The sequence below is a fragment of the Venturia canescens genome, chromosome 10, assembly GCF_019457755.1.
Source record: "Venturia canescens isolate UGA chromosome 10, ASM1945775v1, whole genome shotgun sequence".
Classification (NCBI taxonomy): domain Eukaryota; kingdom Metazoa; phylum Arthropoda; class Insecta; order Hymenoptera; family Ichneumonidae; genus Venturia; species Venturia canescens.
The window spans coordinates 614222-632103 of record NC_057430.1 but is presented as its reverse complement, the minus strand read 5'-3'; the positions used below and the strand labels follow the sequence as shown (position 1 = coordinate 632103).

The 17882-nt window shown below is 43.5% G+C and overlaps 2 protein-coding genes and 1 long non-coding RNA gene across 3 annotated transcripts; all 3 read right to left on the bottom strand.

Annotated features, from left to right (window-relative positions):
* Positions 1-488: 488 nt before the first annotated feature.
* Positions 489-4648, bottom strand: LOC122417427 (uncharacterized). The gene is made up of 3 exons (XM_043430930.1): positions 4281-4648; positions 1590-3241; positions 489-781 (listed from the first exon to the last, which is right to left on the bottom strand). The coding sequence occupies exons 2-3, from the start codon at positions 2608-2610 to the stop codon at positions 489-491; spliced, it is 1314 nt and encodes a 437-aa protein (XP_043286865.1). The 5' UTR covers positions 2611-3241; positions 4281-4648.
* Positions 4649-12300: 7652 nt separating this feature from the next.
* LOC122417426 (uncharacterized) lies at positions 12301-13775 on the bottom strand. Its single transcript, XM_043430929.1, has 3 exons — positions 13064-13775; positions 12531-12964; positions 12301-12429 (listed from the first exon to the last, which is right to left on the bottom strand). Exons 1-3 carry the CDS (start codon positions 13773-13775, stop codon positions 12301-12303), a joined length of 1275 nt encoding a protein of 424 aa, XP_043286864.1.
* Positions 13776-16044: 2269 nt separating this feature from the next.
* LOC122417004 (uncharacterized) lies at positions 16045-16576 on the bottom strand. Its single transcript, XR_006262209.1, has 3 exons — positions 16496-16576; positions 16315-16373; positions 16045-16240 (listed from the first exon to the last, which is right to left on the bottom strand). It is a non-coding gene; the product is annotated as an uncharacterized lncRNA (long non-coding RNA).
* Between the last annotated feature and the right edge of the window lie 1306 nt (positions 16577-17882).

The following is a 17882-nucleotide window of genomic DNA, read 5'->3' as shown; positions in this document are numbered from 1 at the left end:
CCGTGTGCTACGTTCTGAAGTTGACGTCAGATTTCCAATCATCAACAACTAATTTCAACAACCAATCACAACGTTGAAAAATGGATGTCGTCAGATCCAACCAATCAGAAACTCGAGAGCATCAAAGTGCCTTTGATTGTGTTGTAAATACAGATGCATAAATTCTAGAATGTGTTGGTAACTTTTGCATAATCTTGAGCCCGTGCAAAGTTTTTTCTCAGCAATTACAACACCGATCATGCTGATTTAGGGCGGAAACGAAAGAGAATTACTCAATTGGCTTAAACTTCAATTTTCAAGTTGCTAAATGGCTCCTGAGCTTCGTAATTCAATAAAATCACATGCCAATTTTACCCCCACCACGGCGAATCTCTTTATTCAGAGAAAGTATAGTCTCGGCGAGAGTCTCGGGCCAGCAGACGACAGGGCTGTCAATGTACTTGTCCCGAGACTCTACCGAGTCTCTTGATAGCGCCACATTCTCTCCTTCAGCGTTCTATTGACTCTCTCGACAATAGCCTCTTTGATATCGGGTTTCTCGCAATGCGAAACGGTATGTCTTTTTTCTTTAGGAAATCCTGAAACGCAGCACCTACGAATTCTTTACCTCTATCCGTCTGCAGATAAACGGGTGATCGACCGTTGCTATTTTTCTTAGACAAGATGAGATTAAACGCTTTAGCCACAGATGCGGCAGATTTGTCGCGTAGAGGTTGAACCCATGCGAATTTACTGAGAGTGTCTATCACATCGAGTAGATAAACATAACCGTCGTTATAATCTTTAATTGACCGAATATCTACCAGATCAGCTTCCCAAAAATCATCAATGTTCCTGTTGTCCGCGAAGACCGTCGCGAAGGGACGAGTTATCAAGGACGAGTATTTAAGGGATTTAGGCCAAAAGAGCTGAACTCCAACTCGATACTTTTACAACAAGTTAACAATAAGTTCATTTAAGAAGTTACAAATTCGAGGTTTTATTGCCTCGAGACCGATCGTTACAATTCTCGTCAAAGACTGTCGAATTTTGGGTTAGTCGATAATTTTATAGATTTGGGGGTTTTCCCCTTCTCGTGCGAATATAACCTAGATTTCCTTCTGGAAGTTTCGATGTTGACATCAAGGGTCGATGCGCTCGTTCGGGAGCATCGATATTTCACCATTGCTGCGTTTGCGCTGAGAGTGCTTAATTTGTTTTAATGAGTGCGATGTACGGGCACAACATCCCTCCTCCCTTTGGGAGACGAAATTTATTTCGGCTATTTCTCGCACGGAATTAAAATAAACAAATTTGTGTGACGCTTAAATATGTTTTTCCTTTTTTTTTTTTTTAACTTTTAGTAGGATTATGTTTAGGTTATAATGAAGCGTTTTGTGTGGCATTATTTTTGTTTTTTGGGCGTGCCTTAGTTATGTAAATTTTTTCATCAGTAGATCTAGATGCAAGTTCTTCTATGATTTTTGGTCTTGCCACGAAAGTCGGGGCTAGTTCAATATCATTAGTTTGTTGTATTAATCGAACTCTTTGACAATGTTTAGCTTTAAAAATTGTTAAAATGATAATTATTATGATGATCAGAGTCATACTAATGGCACTTAGAGAGTAATTTCCAATTATGTGATAAGGATGTGCCCAAATATTCGGTTCTTCTTTTAGTTTTTGCTGAAGAATTTCAATTCGTTCGCCTAATTTATTCGTTTCCAGTGGATTAGTAATTATTTTTGATGGTACGCTGTAATTGAAAATTGGGTGATTAGCGTTTACCATTCCAATCGTATTTGTTAGATTATATAGTGGTATAAATGTTATAAATTCGTGTTGTCGTAGTTCGTTTAAAGATAACAATTGAAAATTTATTGATGTGGCGGAACATTCTCCGTCCAAAGCCAGTAATCCTGTATTGTGGATTATTTCGTGTGTCGTAGATTTATTTTTACAATCTATTCTTACGCTTTCGGGTTTTGGGGCTACGAATAGCCATCTACCTTCTTTTTCCAGTGCGATTATTAATGTTTTCTCGAGTTTTACAATTCGTTGATTACATAATAGTTTTTCGGGATTATTTCCTAAATAAATCGCTATTTCGCATGGCGTATTGCCGTTTATTGTTTGTAGTGACTGTTTCGGTTTGTAATAATAGATATTGTCGACTTTTCTGGCTTTGTTTAAATCTTCTTCGGACATTGTTATGTACATTCTTTTGTAGTTGTCAACCATTATTATTTTAGATGTGGTTTCTATGAATTGGAATTGATTTTCATTGATTTTCGTAGGTAGTGGGTATACTTTGTTGACTTTCAAAATTGAATTTTCGATTAAAGGGAATTTTATGATTAGAACAAATCGTAGTTTTGCTGTGTAGCTAGTAATTTCTGCTGTTTTCAGTAAGTTAGTCATTTCGCTACTCTTGACGTTCGTTGGAAAGTTTAATCCTTTAGGAATGTAGGGAGTTGCTTCTATTAGATAGTCAGCCAACTGCTTGGGTGAAATTACCGTAGGATTTATTGTTCCTTTGTAAATTTCTGTTAAAAAGTTTGCTAGTTGGTTTACGTCGCTTGTAAAAGCTTCGACTGTCGTTGTAAATGTGTTTATGTTTTCGTCTATCATTTGTTTCCTTTTTATTGTTGAAAATTGACCTTCTACCGTGTTTTAAATTCTTTCTATCATATGCATTAAGTTGTCCATTTTGTCTATTATTTCGGAAGTAGATTCGTTATAGAGTTTTAGTGTAGATTGTAGAATTTGTACATTTTCCTTTAACATATCTTCGTCAGTTTTTTGTCTTGTTATTATGTCGTCAATGTTTTTGTCTATTTTTTCGGCGTCATCTTGGTCGAGATTCCCAGTTATTGCTTTGATTACTGTTCCTAGACCGTTAATTAATCCTCTTTTGTTTCTACTTTCTCCTGTGCCTACGAAGTTGTATATCGCTGTTATTGAGGAACTGACTTTCTTCAATAACGGTTTTAATGTGCTGTCTACGGTGGAGCATAGTGAATCGTCAGTCGTTTTGTTGCATAATTTTTCCAGGGTTTCTAGTGTTTTGAATAAAACGTCTGCTTTTCTTTCCATATAGTGTAGATCCATGTGGATTACTAATTTCCATGTTCCTTTTACCAAATATAATGATCCTATTTCCTCGAAGTATATTCCTGGCGATGTTTGAAAATTGTTGATTCGATATTCATTGATTACCGATGACTCGATCCCTCCTACGACTGCTATTGCGCTCGCACACCTGTAATGGGTTGTTTGAGTTAGTCGCTAGTCGGTCGGTACGATAGAAATCGACTTATCTCGATGTCGGTAAGTGCGTCGGGTGGTTACTGTTTTGAAAGGATTTTGACCTAATTTTTTTTTTTTTTATTTATTTTCTGACTACTTATCAATTCGCTGAATCTGCGTTTTGAGTTTTCATTTTACCGCGAATGTTTCTCGTATTCTTAGTATGCTATCGTCTTTGAGTGTGTTTCAATTGCGAGTAAATTATTATAATGGCGACTATTGTCCACGTTAATTTAAAAGAGGCAATGTTTTTTATCGTGGCGGAGACCCGCCGTAAGGAGGTGTCGGTGAGTCTAGATTAAAGTTATAGATATATATATAACGGGTGGATCTATACAATGAATTTGTTTTCATGAATCTATATTTTTCCTTTTTAACTTTTCAGCGCGTTTTGTACGGGCCCCCTTTGCCGAAACGGCGTCGTGGCACCACGCTAGAGTTTGCGGCGTATGTTTTCCGTGAGGAATTTATTGTAAGTTATTTTCGTTTGTTTTATTTATTTTTATTTGTATTATTCTTATTTCTTATTTTATTTAATCCCCTCTCTCTTTTTTGTTGCAGGAATTTATTGAGGATTTTGCCGAGTACCGTCGGTATTGTCGGGCCGAGCCCAATGACGAATTTGGTCGGCCGCGGGGTACCGAGGGGTTCGACATCGGGTTTATTCGATGGATGTTCGAGGGGAGGTGGGGCCAGCTCCACCCGGAAGACGACTGGGATCATCCAGCTTGGTCCCACCCTTTAGGCGTCGCCTCCGCATACGATGCGGATTAGATTGTATAAAGATGTATTTTGTTTTTTATATTTTTCTGTGAAATAAATCGACCCGTTTGTTTTGTACTTCGGATGTGTTGGTCCCTTTATTTCCTTTTATGCGTATTTTCTCTTCATATTATTTTATTTTTTTACCTTATATAAATATATTTTTTTTTTTTTTTTTTTGTATTTTGTATTTTATGTTTCGCGTGTGCTGTAACACCGGCGAGGCTTACCACGGCTAGTCGGTAACGTCGGCTAGTGGGTCGGCTAGTGGGTAACGTAGGGCTTGATTCGCTCCACGTGGACTCGAACAGTTTTGCGTCCCCTGCCGATACTGTAGTTCACTGATGAATCCTTACTTTTTATTTCAAATGGTCCTGTCCATTTTGGTGTTAATTTTGCTGATCTGCCTCGACGAACTGTTGGGTCGAGCAGCAGTACCTTATCGCCAACGCGGTATTCGGTGTTTTTTGTTGTTTCCCATTGTTTTTCCGCTATCTTCTCCTTTTTTTCCATTAATTTTTCTCTCGCGACTTGCCAAGTCGCCCGGAGTCGTTCTCGAAGTTCGGCTGCATAGTCGTCGTACGAGTATGTGGTTCTCGGCGGCTCTTTAAGTGCAGTCGGTAAAACAGGTTTTTGACCATACCTCAATTCATACGGGGTGAATCCTGTAGATGAGTGAGGTGTTGTATTGTACGTATACATGGCGTATGGTAGCCATAAATCCCAATCCCTTTGATCCTCTTGAACGAAATGTTTTAAATATTCTGCCAGAGTGCGATGGGATCTTTCCAATGCTCCGTTTGATTGCGAATGATATGCGGTTGTTTGAATTTTCTTGATGCGTAATAATTTGCACGTTTCCTTAAAAACGTCGCTCAGAAAATTCGTTCCTTGCGCATTTTTCAAATGCTCTTTCTGGAGTGTCGGTGATAATCATCGGTGCTCGATTTAGCTTCGTTACTTTATTCTTTTGACATTTGTCGCATTTCGCTACGTATTCTTTTATTTCCTTTTTCATTCCCGGCCAACGATACTTTTCTTGAATTCGTTGAGTCATTCTTTTTACTCCGGGGTGTCCTCCGAGAGGCGTGTCGTGATACTCTCGTAGTATTGTTTTTCTGTCTTTCTCTGACAGGTCCGTCGCGTCGGAGTCAAGGTGTTCGGTTTCACTCTCGCTATCTCCTTCGTCGCTGTCCACTATATGCGTCTCATTTTTATCTTCAGCCACACTCGGCTGACTATCAAGTCGGCCATTATGATTAGGGCTGGACCGATTGTCCGAGGAGGCTGGTGTTGTTGAAGAAGATGGAGTCGCGTCGGCTCTGATTTTTCGCGGCCTTCCTCTTCCTTCTTTTTGCAGCTGATCTGTGTTTTTGTTTTGACTGCGCGTGATTGCGTATATGCGGCTCAGTGCGTCAGCATTAGTGTTCTTTTTACCTTCTTTATATTCAATTTTGTATGTGTATTCTTCTAATTTTATTCTCCACCGCATGAGTCTGGAGCCTGGATCTTTTATGTTGAATAACCAGGTGAGGGGTTGATGATCGGTAACGATAGTGAATTTCGTTCCATAAATGTACGGGCGAAACTGATGTACAGCCCAAACTATTGCCAGCATTTCCTTTTCCGTTGCTGAGTAGTTTCTTTCCGCTTTGTTTAGCGTTCTGCTCGCATAACAAATTGGTAGATCTTCCCCTACTTTTCCCTGTGATAAGATAGCTCCGATTGCCTTGTCCGATGCGTCAGTGGTGACGACGAACGGCTTCGTGAAGTCGGGATATTGAAGTATTGGTGCGGTGCTGAGTGTTTCTTTTAACGTCTCGAACGCTGCCTGCGTATGCTCGTTCCACTCGAATTTTCTGTCCTTTTTTATCAGCTCTGTTAATGGTTTTGCGAGTTTTGAAAAATCTTGAATGAATTTCCTGTAGTATCCTGCGAGTCCCAGGAATGATTGGACTTCTTTAACATTTTTTGGTGAAGGAAAATTTTTTACAGCCTTGATTTTCTCCGGATCGGGTTTCACTCCCACTTCTGTGATGATGTGACCCAAATATTGCGTTTCTTTTCTCAGAAATTGGCATTTCTTCGGTTGCACTTTTAATTGAGCTTCTCTCAACCGTTTGAAGACATCTCGTAGTCGTTCGTTGTGTTCCTTGAAACTTGATCCGTGTATTACGATATCGTCCAGGTAAACGTAACATTTGAGACCTTGAAGACCTGCTAAAGCAGCATTCATCAATCTTTGGAAAGTCGGTGGTGCGTTTTTTAATCCGAAAGGCATTCGATTGTATTCGTAGTGGCCCAACGGAGTTGAAAAGGCAGTTTTTTGTTTGTCTTCTTCCGCCATCGGAATTTGATGAAATCCAGAGGCAAGATCAAGTGTGGTGAAGTACTTTGCTTTTCCCAATTGATCCAAGATCTCTGTGATATTGGGCAGAGGGTAAGAATCTCCCTCGGTGACCTCGTTCAATTTTCTGAAGTCAACTACGACTCTCTTCTTGACGTTACCTTGAGCGTCTGCTTTTTTAGGAACGACCAGTAATGGCGCGTTCCACGGACTTCTGCTTGGCCTAATTATTCCGGCTTTAAGCATTTCCTGCGTCTGAGTCATCACTTCTAGTTTGTGATTCTCGGGCAGTCGGTACGGTCGAATATTGACTGGTACGGTGTCCTTTTTCGTGTAGATGCGATGTTCTACTAAGCTCGTATTTCCTAAAGATTCTCCTTCCAGGTGGAATACATCTCCGAATTCCTGGCAAAATTCTTGTAGAAATTTTTCTTCCTCTTTGTTGAGGTGCGAATGTTCACCAATTTGCATCATTATTCGACTTACTCTGTTACCTTTTTCTTCGGCGTTGGTGACGTAGATTTCTTCCTTGGCTGGACCGCTCGCCGTTTCGCCTGTTTTCGTTTGATTTTGTTCTTGGACGCTTCCTATTTCTTCGATTTCGACCATCGGTCTTTCGATCGAGACTTCCTGGTCCAACGTGTTTAGAAAAGATATGGGGAAAATCATACTTTTTTCGTGAACCGTCCCTTGTCCTATTTTTACTCCCTTTTCAATTTCTCTGGCTACTACGCATCCGATTGCCAGTTTTTTTGCTTTCACGTAGTGAATACTCTCAGAACGGGGGGGTAATTTTAATTTCTCCGAACCGTTCACCAAAGGCTCGACGTGACCATATATTTTGATTATACGGCCACCCAATATGTCGACCTTGTGTTTTTTCATGAAATCGAGTCCCAGGATTCCGTCTGTTTTGATTGGAACGTCGTTGTCGACGACGAAAAATCCGTGAAGAATGTTGACGGCGGGCGTTTCGATCTCGAGTATGACTTTACACAGGGCGTTGAAGGCTTGTCCTCCGACGCCAGTCAGTTCGACGGTTTCGTCGATTATTTCGGTATCTTCTTTTAGGGCGCCCCTTTTAATTATGCTGCATTGGGCTCCCGTATCAGCTTTCAAAAGGAGAGCTGAATTTATTGCGTGCGGTGACGGGATATAAAAATCGCTAGCCATTCCCCAGGAACCGAAAGAATTTATTTCTAGTTTTATTCGCGTTTGGTTTGCCTGAGGTGTGGGTGAGCCTGTAGCTCGCTCGGCCTCCCAACAGCTGACGTGCGCGTTCTTTCGCTCGGCCGTACGTGCAAGGAGACTGAGGTTCAGCGACCCTATCGTTTTCTTTTCTTCCGCGTTACCTGACTGATTTTGATTTTGATTATTTTGATTATTATTTTGACCGTTATTCGGTCTATTATTTTGATAACCTCTGTTTTTACCCCTGTTTCCTTGATTTTCGCGATTATTTTGATTATTATTATTTCCTCTGTTTCCTTGACTTTTATTTTGGTTATTCCGATTATTTCCTCTTTGATCGCCATTTTTATTTTTCCTATTCCAGCAGTCATCATAGACATGACCTGGTTTTTTGCAATAATTGCAGAAGACTGAATTTATGCTTTTATTTTGGTTATACTGATTGTAGTTACCATTATTACCGTTATAACCGTTTTTATTCCCTGAGCTTCTACAGTCGCGCGCAATGTGACCCTTCTTATTACACTTACTGCAAATAGTCGTATTTCCAGGTTCTCTACGAGTTCCCTGTTATATCTTTTCTTCGTCGATCGCGGCTGTGATAGCTTCGTTGAGGGTTGGATATGCCCTAGCTTTAATGATTGTTTGATATTCGCGTTTGAGACCTTGCGCGAAACTTGAAAGGGCTACTTCGCGTATGTGTTTTTCTACCGCCATTTGTTCGATCATTGTCGAGTGCTTTTTTATGCTTGCATCGATTAATTCCATCATTGTGTCTTCTACTCTTCTTCCGAATTCTTTTACTGATTCGTTAAATTTCTGTCGACAAGAATACAGCTCTGTTTGAAGGGCTCCTACGGTTCTCGTACCGCAGAATATTTCTAACATAACGGATTTAAACGTTTCAAAATCTGGAATATTTTTATATCGTACTTCTGCTCGAGCTTTACCAGTTAATTTAGTAGTTAACACTGATTCTAGGAGAATCTCTTGGTCCTCTTCTAAAATATGTTTATTGACATGAGCAAAAGAATCTACAAGTTCTCGCGCTTCTTCCGGTTTTGAACCGTCGAATCGAGGAATTAAGCTACGCGCTTCTTTAAGAGACATTGAGCCTCGAAGTCTGTTAGTTCGCGAGTGATTTGGAGAGGAGTTTTGAGAATTTTTTCCTCTATTATTTTCGCCATTATTTCCAGGATTATTATTTCGACTATTTCCGGGATTTCCGGAATTCTGATTATCTCCCGTTGTGTCTAAATTTACTGTTTCAACCATTGTTGATACTAAAGGATTTGTTGTTTCTACTACCGAATTTTCCGGCGTATTTTCCGCGTCTAAATAATCGTCTTCCGATGTCGGAGATCGATTTAAAGATTGGGCGCTACTTCGTCGCCTTCTACTTTGCGAGGAGATTTCGTTTTTTCTTTCGCGATTGTAGTCGAGTTTATCGTCGAAAAATGAATTGAGCGAACGCGAAATAGTGCTTACGCCCGGTAATTTGAGACGTTCAGCGTACTCGTCGTCTGACATATAAATTTTTATATACGATCTGGCTTTGGCGGATTACAATGTTATTTAATAATGTTCCGTCACTTACAGTAAGATGATCGCTAACATGATGTCCAGATTTGTTGTAGTGTTGAATTTCTTCCGCTTCTGCTCCAGTCGTATTTTGGGTTGAATCTTGACGTAGATCGGTCTGCCTTGGATGCGATAATCGGTGATCGAACGTCCGTTCGATATATCGACTTTTCTAGAATTATCGGTCCTCCTCAGCAATTTGAGTTCCTTCCGTTTGACTATCGTAGACGTGTCGGGTTTCTCGAGTAGTGGCTACCCCACCGCTGCCACCAATGTTGTGTCCGCGAAGACCGTCGCGAAGGGACGAGTTATCAAGGACGAGTATTTAAGGGATTTAGGCCAAAAGAGCTGAACTCCAACTCGATACTTTTACAACAAGTTAACAATAAGTTTATTTAAGAAGTTACAAATTCGAGGTTTTATTGCCTCGAGACCGATCGTTACAATTCTCGTCAAAGACTGTCGAATTTTGGGTTAGTCGATAATTTTATAGATTTGGGGGTTTTCCCCTTCTCGTGCGAATATAACCTAGATTTCCTTCTGGAAGTTTCGATGTTGACATCGAGGGTCGATGCGCTCGTTCGGGAGCATCGATATTTCACCATTGCTGCGTTTGCGCTGAGAGTGCTTAATTTGTTTTAATGAGTGCGATGTACGGGCACAACATTCCGTACGTTATAAAAACGTCGCGGAAAGTGCTGTCGCACGGGTCTGTGTTTCGTGTAAGCATCCTGTCCCTCAAGCCACTGCAGAGTCTTCGTTCTGGATACATTTTTCTGACGTGTCAGACGTAGCAGTTTAGTAGCACCTGAAAACGATGCTTCATGGGATGGATTAAAATACACTTTTTCCAACGTTTTCATATTTATAATTTCAGGTTAGCCCAGGTTACATGTCGTTTCTTATGATATTTATTAGGATAACCGTTGCCGCTCTGCCCTGCGTTATCTGATTTGCTATCGCGGCCGCTGAAGAACGGCGACTGACTCGTCGCACCTGTACTGTCGCTGTTTGTACTGCTGTTGCTGCTCTCCTCGAGCTGCGATGGTCGTAGCGTTGAATTGGCCCTTGTCTCCTGCCACAACGCGTCATTGCCGATGAACTCCCACGGTGTCTGTATTGCTCTCAGAAATTTAGCGAAAGCACCGCGCCCCGCCGGTTTAGATATTTTTCTAGCTCTCATGGTGTCGTTCACAAGATCAACAATATTCGAGCCCTGAATCGGGCTACCCTCAATCGATACGACTCCTCCGGAATCCCAAGAAAAATTGCTGCGTGGTGCGTCATGTAAACGGCGGAGCAGCAACTTCGCTTTAGTGCGATATTTGGCTGGTATGCTTTCAATTATGACGGAGTCGTTCATGCCGTTACGAGTTTCTCCTTTTTCACTTTTATCATAATTAGACGTCGTTGTATGGTCGTTCTTCATAAGATCGCTGTGTTGTCGAGCTCTCTCGTCATCAGAAAAATGGAGATAACGCTGTAGCACAACCAGGTACGCTGTCCATTTTTCCCTCTCATTCTTGTAGGTATTAGAGTTCAAAATTTCATTCATCTCCGCGTCCAGTCTGGATAATACGGTATCAGTAGATTGTGGCGGTTGTGCCGAGGTGTTCCAGCCGGCCGTTGGCTGTCTCTAATTTTGCATGCCCAGCTGTGCCACATGCTCCTCAGGGATAAGAACCATTTTTCTCGCGTGCTCCATCATCCCCGTCCGCCAATCAGGCTCGATAGAACAGTGCCTAGTTCCGGTGCTAGTAGGAGCGGTAGAAACCCGCCGCTCTGGATAACAAAGCGTTTTTTACTTTTCCAGCAGTCTTTTTTCGCGGCTAAACGACGGAGAGCGGGAGCGTGTCGTCGTAGCTTTTTTCGCTGATCAGCCTTCAAAGGAACGTTACCGCAAAGAACGTTCAAGGCACACTCGCAGATACAACGGACGATGCTTGGGTCCGCTTTACGCAGGACAGCCTCGCGTTGCTCTTTATCGAGATACTGAAGAGCCGTAGTATCGTCACGTGCTTTTTACAGAGCGGTGCACCGTTTCGCTCCATTACGCGTGTCAAACTGTCTAACCTCTCGACCCCTTTTAGCCGATTTTTTCGACCTATAGGGATGGGGGGTAGCGGTGCCTTTAAGAATATATCACACGCATAGACCAATACAATAATAAGGGTGGGAGGTGTTTCCACAGGTGCTGGGTCCTTGCGTTATCTTGTTAGCTCGCTGAAGTGCGCTCAAAACGATCATGCATTTATCACAGTACGATAACCCTTTGGGCGCCATTACATGCGCGGAACTGGTAATTCACCAGCATTGCATCCGCTTTTAAACTTTTTCCGCGGTACGTAGACAAAATGATGGGGGTCGTCGGGAAAAATACAGGTACGGAATCTACAGTTGTCAGGCGTCGATTGTTTCAGGTCGAGTAGCAAATAACCGTGCGGCTTGGATGTTGCGTCGTAATACGCCTCCTGTAGAAAACGCGAGTTTTCAGGATACACCTGTCGCGCGAGATGCTGAATTTGAGCACGATCACGGGGATTTTTGAAAATCACTATATAGTTGGCATTCAGCGAGATATCTCGCTGGCCGTGTCCTTGATGGAATAAGTTCTAGGTAATAAAAATAACGCTCAGATTTTTATGATGACTGCCTTTGGTGAAAAGGTCCACAACATTGTTGTTAGATGCCTTGCGCATCAAATCATCGATTATGAGAAGTTTTGCGCGAGGGTCGTTAGCATAATCAGCACTCTGAGGTAGCCCCTCATGGAACTCTATTGATTCACCATACTCCGTGTACGCTGACTGCCACTCGGAGTAATAGAAAATGACTCTCTCAAACGGCTCACTGTTCATCCGTGAAATAAACTTTAAAAACTTTTTTACAAAGTACATTTTACCGCAGCCTGTGGGACCACAGACCATTGAGGTCCAGGGATGCTTCCACCGTGCATCCATCTGCACGAATGACCACGTTTCCTGCGGGGCGGTATAATATAACGAATTCGAGCAGTTGAAACATGTATAGAGCTTTTATTTTCCGGTAACAGTATAAATATTTTACAGTAATAACATAGATATTTTACAACGCTGCTTAACAATGTTTAAAGCGAGAGTTTTTATAAACTGTTATTTGTAGCCGTAAGGGAGCGAACCGTATTCGCCATCACGTCTTCGCTTGACGCTCAGAGGCATGCACGATTTCTTTTCGGGTCGTGTGACAACCTGGTGGAACGGCGTACGACGTATTGAATCAAACTGTAGTACAACAGGATTTTCTCTTTCACCTATTATAAATGACCGTATGATTCGTAATTTATCAGCGAGCTGTTTGCGTAATTCAACGTTATGCCTTTAACCTTGCAAACCTCGCTTTCCGCGCCGCTCGGTGTATTAACTATGAAAGAATAAAATTTAGGGCCGCCTGAGATGAAAGACTTAATGTAACTGCCCTCGCCGTAAGAGCTTAGCTCGTCGGTTAAATCCCCTAGCAATTGACCCGTTGGCGGTTCATACTCTCCAGGCTCTTTTCTCGTGACATAAATAACGGAATCGGTGTCGCAGTACAGAGCACGCTTACCCAGCGGTTCGAGATAGGTGTAAAGTTTTAAACGGGCTTGGGCTGTGGTGTATGCAGCTATGACAGTATTTGCTATATTAGACGGTATTACAGCATCATCGGTTTTCGTATAATTAACATACAGCACCTGGTTGTTAACAGGTAGCATACCAGTGATCTCGTGCTCGGGGCTGTTTAGCAACTCCATAAGTTTTTCGCGTGTCGACACTATTTCTGTTTGTGGTAAATTTTCGCGTTGTCCAAATTAACCCCAAAAGGAGTTAAGACAAAGTTTGGCTACCGAGCGCAGCCCCGGGTTTTTCGCTACCGCACCCCGCTCCAGCTGAACCCCTTCGGCTGTCTTAAAAGAAGTTATATAACGCTCTTGGGCAGCCTCGTCACCTGCATAACCCTCGGGCCAACCGCTAGCCTCTTGTTTGATTTTAAGAAAAGTGTTTATGTACCCGGTGAAAAGGCCCCCCTCCTGTGTATCGCGGTTGTACTGCGTTATCTCATACTGCCAAATCTCGCTCACGGTTAATATTTTATACCCGCACGCAATAGCTTTTCGCAATTCATCCACCACCCAAGTACCGCTAAATACACGCTCCGCGGGGTCTTCATGAGGACACGCGTCCTGGTTCATTGTTTCGCAGCAGCTACGACATAACCCGAATAACAGGCGCTGATGCATTCGCACCGGCAGCACCCGATGATAAAGATTTGGCGGTGGAAGCAATGTACATTTAACAAGGCCCTCGACGCGGGAAAGACTGATATTATTTTCGGGACCTGTCAACGCCCTGCACTCGTCGCCGACGCATACCGTTCGATGGCCCACCGGATATTTACTGTACTTGCAGATGTATGGGTACAAAGAGCAAACGTCAACATATCGTATCTGCTCCCCGTCTTTCACATCGTACAGAGTGACCATGTTTTCCGTGCGACCACCGAAAAAAGCATCGCGCGGATTGAGAGGCTCCGCTCGAACCAGAGCGTGATCACTCACAAAAGCGCTCGTCTCTAAATCTGTTTTTACCATCCGGTCATACTCCTACGCGCACTCCTAAATCTCGGTTAACGTGTAGCCGCTTGAGCGGATTCTCTGCGATATAGCGTTTGTTCTCTCGAGACGCTCGTTCAATGTATCACCGTCGCTTTGTTTAAGGTCTCTGTTTACGGTGAAACAGCTCAAGCACCCGTGCCAATAGCAACCGTGAAACTGTAACACGTGGGTTGAATCAGGTGTTTCGTAGTAGCCGTCTACTAATAAATTTTGAGGCAATTTAAACTCGCGCGAGCGTCCTGCGTGAATGATACGACGATTTAAAGAATGCTCCATCCACACGAGTCAAGAGATCGCTTTTTTTGACTGATTGTGAGCCCATCTGTACCACGCGTAGGTATAATACCGATCGTGTTGGGTTTTAAAAAATTTTTTCGAAAGATTTGAAAGCAGGCGGACGCGATTGTTGTGTTTTCGCTAAACGGGCAAACGCGTCCGCTGTCCATGAACATTTTCCAAAAAACCACACAGGCCTGTCTCAATATCGTAACGTCGTTTTTACAATAGGTTATGAGCTCGTTTGAAAAGTTAAATACATAAGAGGCATTCTTTAATGCGTTATACCATGCAAAAAAACGCTCGCGTTCCTCCGGGCGCATAGTGTCGGGAGAGTAATTGACTGCGGGCGGCATCGGCCCAATATAATTTTGATTCTCTGGTCTATTGAACAGATGCGGAAAAGATCCTTTGGCGAGAGCAGTTTTTAGACCGAAAGATTTAGGCAGTGTGCTCAGAGGCATGTGAAAGTAGTTCAAGCTGTCGAGAAACACGAGTTTGCCAACGCGCATTGTGATGATTTTAGTGCCGTTCATTATTAAAGACGGGAGCTGCGTTTTTTTCTCCTCGATGAAGTAGCGCAGGATAAACTGGGCGTCGAAGCCACCGGCGTTATGGGCTATTAAAAATATGCGAGAGAAGCCCGGGATACTCTGCATGGCTAACTCCACAAGTTGACACACAGGGTTCGTCCTAAATATAAACTCGTGATCCCCGCAATGCTCGCACGGCTCGTCTATAGAAGCGTTATCGCAGCACCTGGTGCAGACGCGCTGAGCTACGCAAAGATTCGGTTCGTGAACACGCGTTGCAGGATCACCTTTTACAGGAGTACACTGCTGCGTTTCAAAATCATAGAATATGAATATGTTCTCTTTTGACCTCTCATCGACTCGAATAGGCCTCATATAGCACAGGTGATTATAGGGCTGCTGCGATTTACACGTTTTACAGAAGCCCACCCCGCACACATGCGTCTTTTTCTCTAAAGGTCTTATCGAGCGAAAGCAGTTACGGCACCGTTGAAAAGACTCGCAAACAGTGTTTACCCTGCGTTTACGACGGATGGTAATAGACCTGTGATTTTCTAAACATTGTTCCCCAAAAAAATCGCGGTTACATGTCTCGCATCTGATCGCGACAGCTGCGCCCAGAGCGCAGGGCGGTGCTTGAAGGCAGTGAGGGCATTTCTTTTTTAAACATCTATAATCCCGACGAGAACAGGTGTTACAGATTGCGCAGAAGTTTCAGCTGCCTACAGCACCACGCAGATTCAAGATAGGCTGGAAATGATGCGACCGCTCATAATACAGAATGTATAACGTGTGCCGGACTGAGCCTACTGTATCCATAACCGTATGTGTACCGTCAAACACCGGTCTTTCGCGTCACCCCAAAGTCAAAAACTCGAAAACCACGATAGCTAACCCCTCGCGAGCCAAATAATTCTGGTATATAGCAATTTCACGCATACCACAGCCAGCGGGCTGTATAACAACATTTGCGCTTCTCGTGAGCTCAAGCGCCGCCTCTTTTTGAAGCGACCCGTTATTCTGTCGTATACGCTGCCATCTAGAATGCAGAGCCCCCGAGCGTATCTCACCCCTTTCCGCGTACGCGCGTGCTGTTACTAACGAGCGCGGTAGACACAGATTGTCGGTATTTCGAATCGTTAAAATTGATTTTTTAGCAACGCCCTCGTGTGTCAAACCTTTTCGCCCCCTACCCTCCAAACCTTTAACGATACATACTTTTATATGGAAAGAATCATCAATATCCAGAGACGCTGCACTTTGAGCTATGTTTGTTATTAATTGCCAGATAACTACAAATGTATAGACGCGGACAGGACGGAATGAAAGCCAGACGGGGCCGTGCGCTAAGCAGCTCGCAAAGAACGAGATCCCTGCGTTAGTCACCACCCTCACAGTGACTCGTGAGATGCGTCAGAAGATCGCGAAATGCTCCTTCAAGCCATGCTGTCACGTTTGCGCCAGCGTGAGGTTGGCGGATACGCAATGTTATCTCCCGACCACGTAGTTGAAAACGTTTGAAATAACGGGCTGTATCGTGCGTGATGATGATCCGCCCTCCCGGGGGTTGCACATCCCCGAAAGCCTCGTTCCCCTGTGTATTGCGCGTTCTTCCCCCGCCCGTTTGTATATCTGTAATCAAACAAAGGCGTGAGTTATAGAGTAGAGATCGCCGATAAAAAAGGTATATTGTAACTTTAGTGTACCTCGTACTAATCGCGGTACGCCAATAACGAGTCAGCTGACGAGTCAACTGACGAGTACCCTGTGGTAAATGTAATAAAGCCTTTTAAACATATCCTGTATATACCGCAAGGGCTAGTGTCAAAGAAAGAGAAAGCGTGCGAGTGAGGGAGAAAGAGAGAGAAGACGTTATTATTTCTTTACCTGAATCACACTCCATCAGCTCTTGAAACCATAGGGCGAAGCGTCTAGCTTCTAATCGCTCCTCGTTTAGACGCTCCTCCTCCTCCTCCTCCTCCTCCTCCTCCTCCTGTTGAGCATCCATCGGATACACCCCCAGCTGATTCTCGGGCTGTACGAGGTCATCTTCCTGCTGACGATGGTGGTGATACGATGGACCCGCTATCGCTCTGTCGTCATCGTTAGCTCTGGCTTGCCGGTACACAGCTGTTTGGGTTATTTCATAATTTCTGTTTATTAACGCGGTTTATTTTAATTTTATTATCACTGTACGACTATGCTTACCCAGTATATCAGACCGATCGCTAAACATCAAGGAGGGGTTGAGAATAGTCGACGCCTCGTCGTCATCAGACTCGGGCTGCAGCGGTATCGGTTCGGCCGATGCTGCCGAGGTGCTCGCCCTAGGCTCTTCCTCAACCCTCTCCTCATGCTGCGGTTCTGAAAAAATACCGCTCCAGTAGTTTTTATATCTAAAACGAAAATCGAGGATAATAAGGCCAAAACAGAGCTGAATACGTACGGTAGAGGGCGGTTTGATGCTCTAGATCCGCTTCCTCCACAGCTCTCGTCGCCTCAGCGAGAGCCTCTTCTTCTTCGTCACTCACCGCATCGTAAAACTGCCGATAGCCTATGGTAAAAATAACTGCTGTATTGCTGACCGCCAACAACAGTGATTTATCGAGATAATGGTACTTACATCTGATTTCATCGACAAGGCCTCTTACGCGGGGAGCTTCTAAAACACCGCGGCGCTGTAACTCCTCATACACAACACCCAGCACTCGTTGACCACTTAATATGCCTCTGTTATAGGCCACCACTAGAGCGCGTAAAGGGGCCCATCAGATTACGTATTTAAGTCTGTTCACGAGTCGATCACCCGATAAACGCAGCAGCTCGTAACACCATAGGTCGTTACACCGACGTCTCAGCTGAGCGCTATGCGGTTTTGTTAGACGTAAAAGACCCAAAATACAAGAACGCACTGATTCATCCGACATTGTAAGGGATAATCGTTAAATAACGCTCTATATAACGGTTGAATCGCTACTGACATATCTCGAGCGAGAAGATAGGTGTGAATCATAATTAAAATGCTAGCGATCCTTTTTTCAAGACAGCAAAGGAGCAGTCGCTGAAGTTTAACAGTACTCTGCATGGTCCCCAGTGTTTGCGTGAAAAAGCACGCGCACGAGTGAGACAGCTTTGTTTATGCCTGCAAGCATATTTCCGAACATATTGCTCCATCTCCTGTATCAAGAGACTCGGCAGAGTCTCGGGACAAGTACATTGACAGCCCTGTCGTCTGCTGGCCCGAGACTCTCGCCGAGACTATACTTTCTCTGAA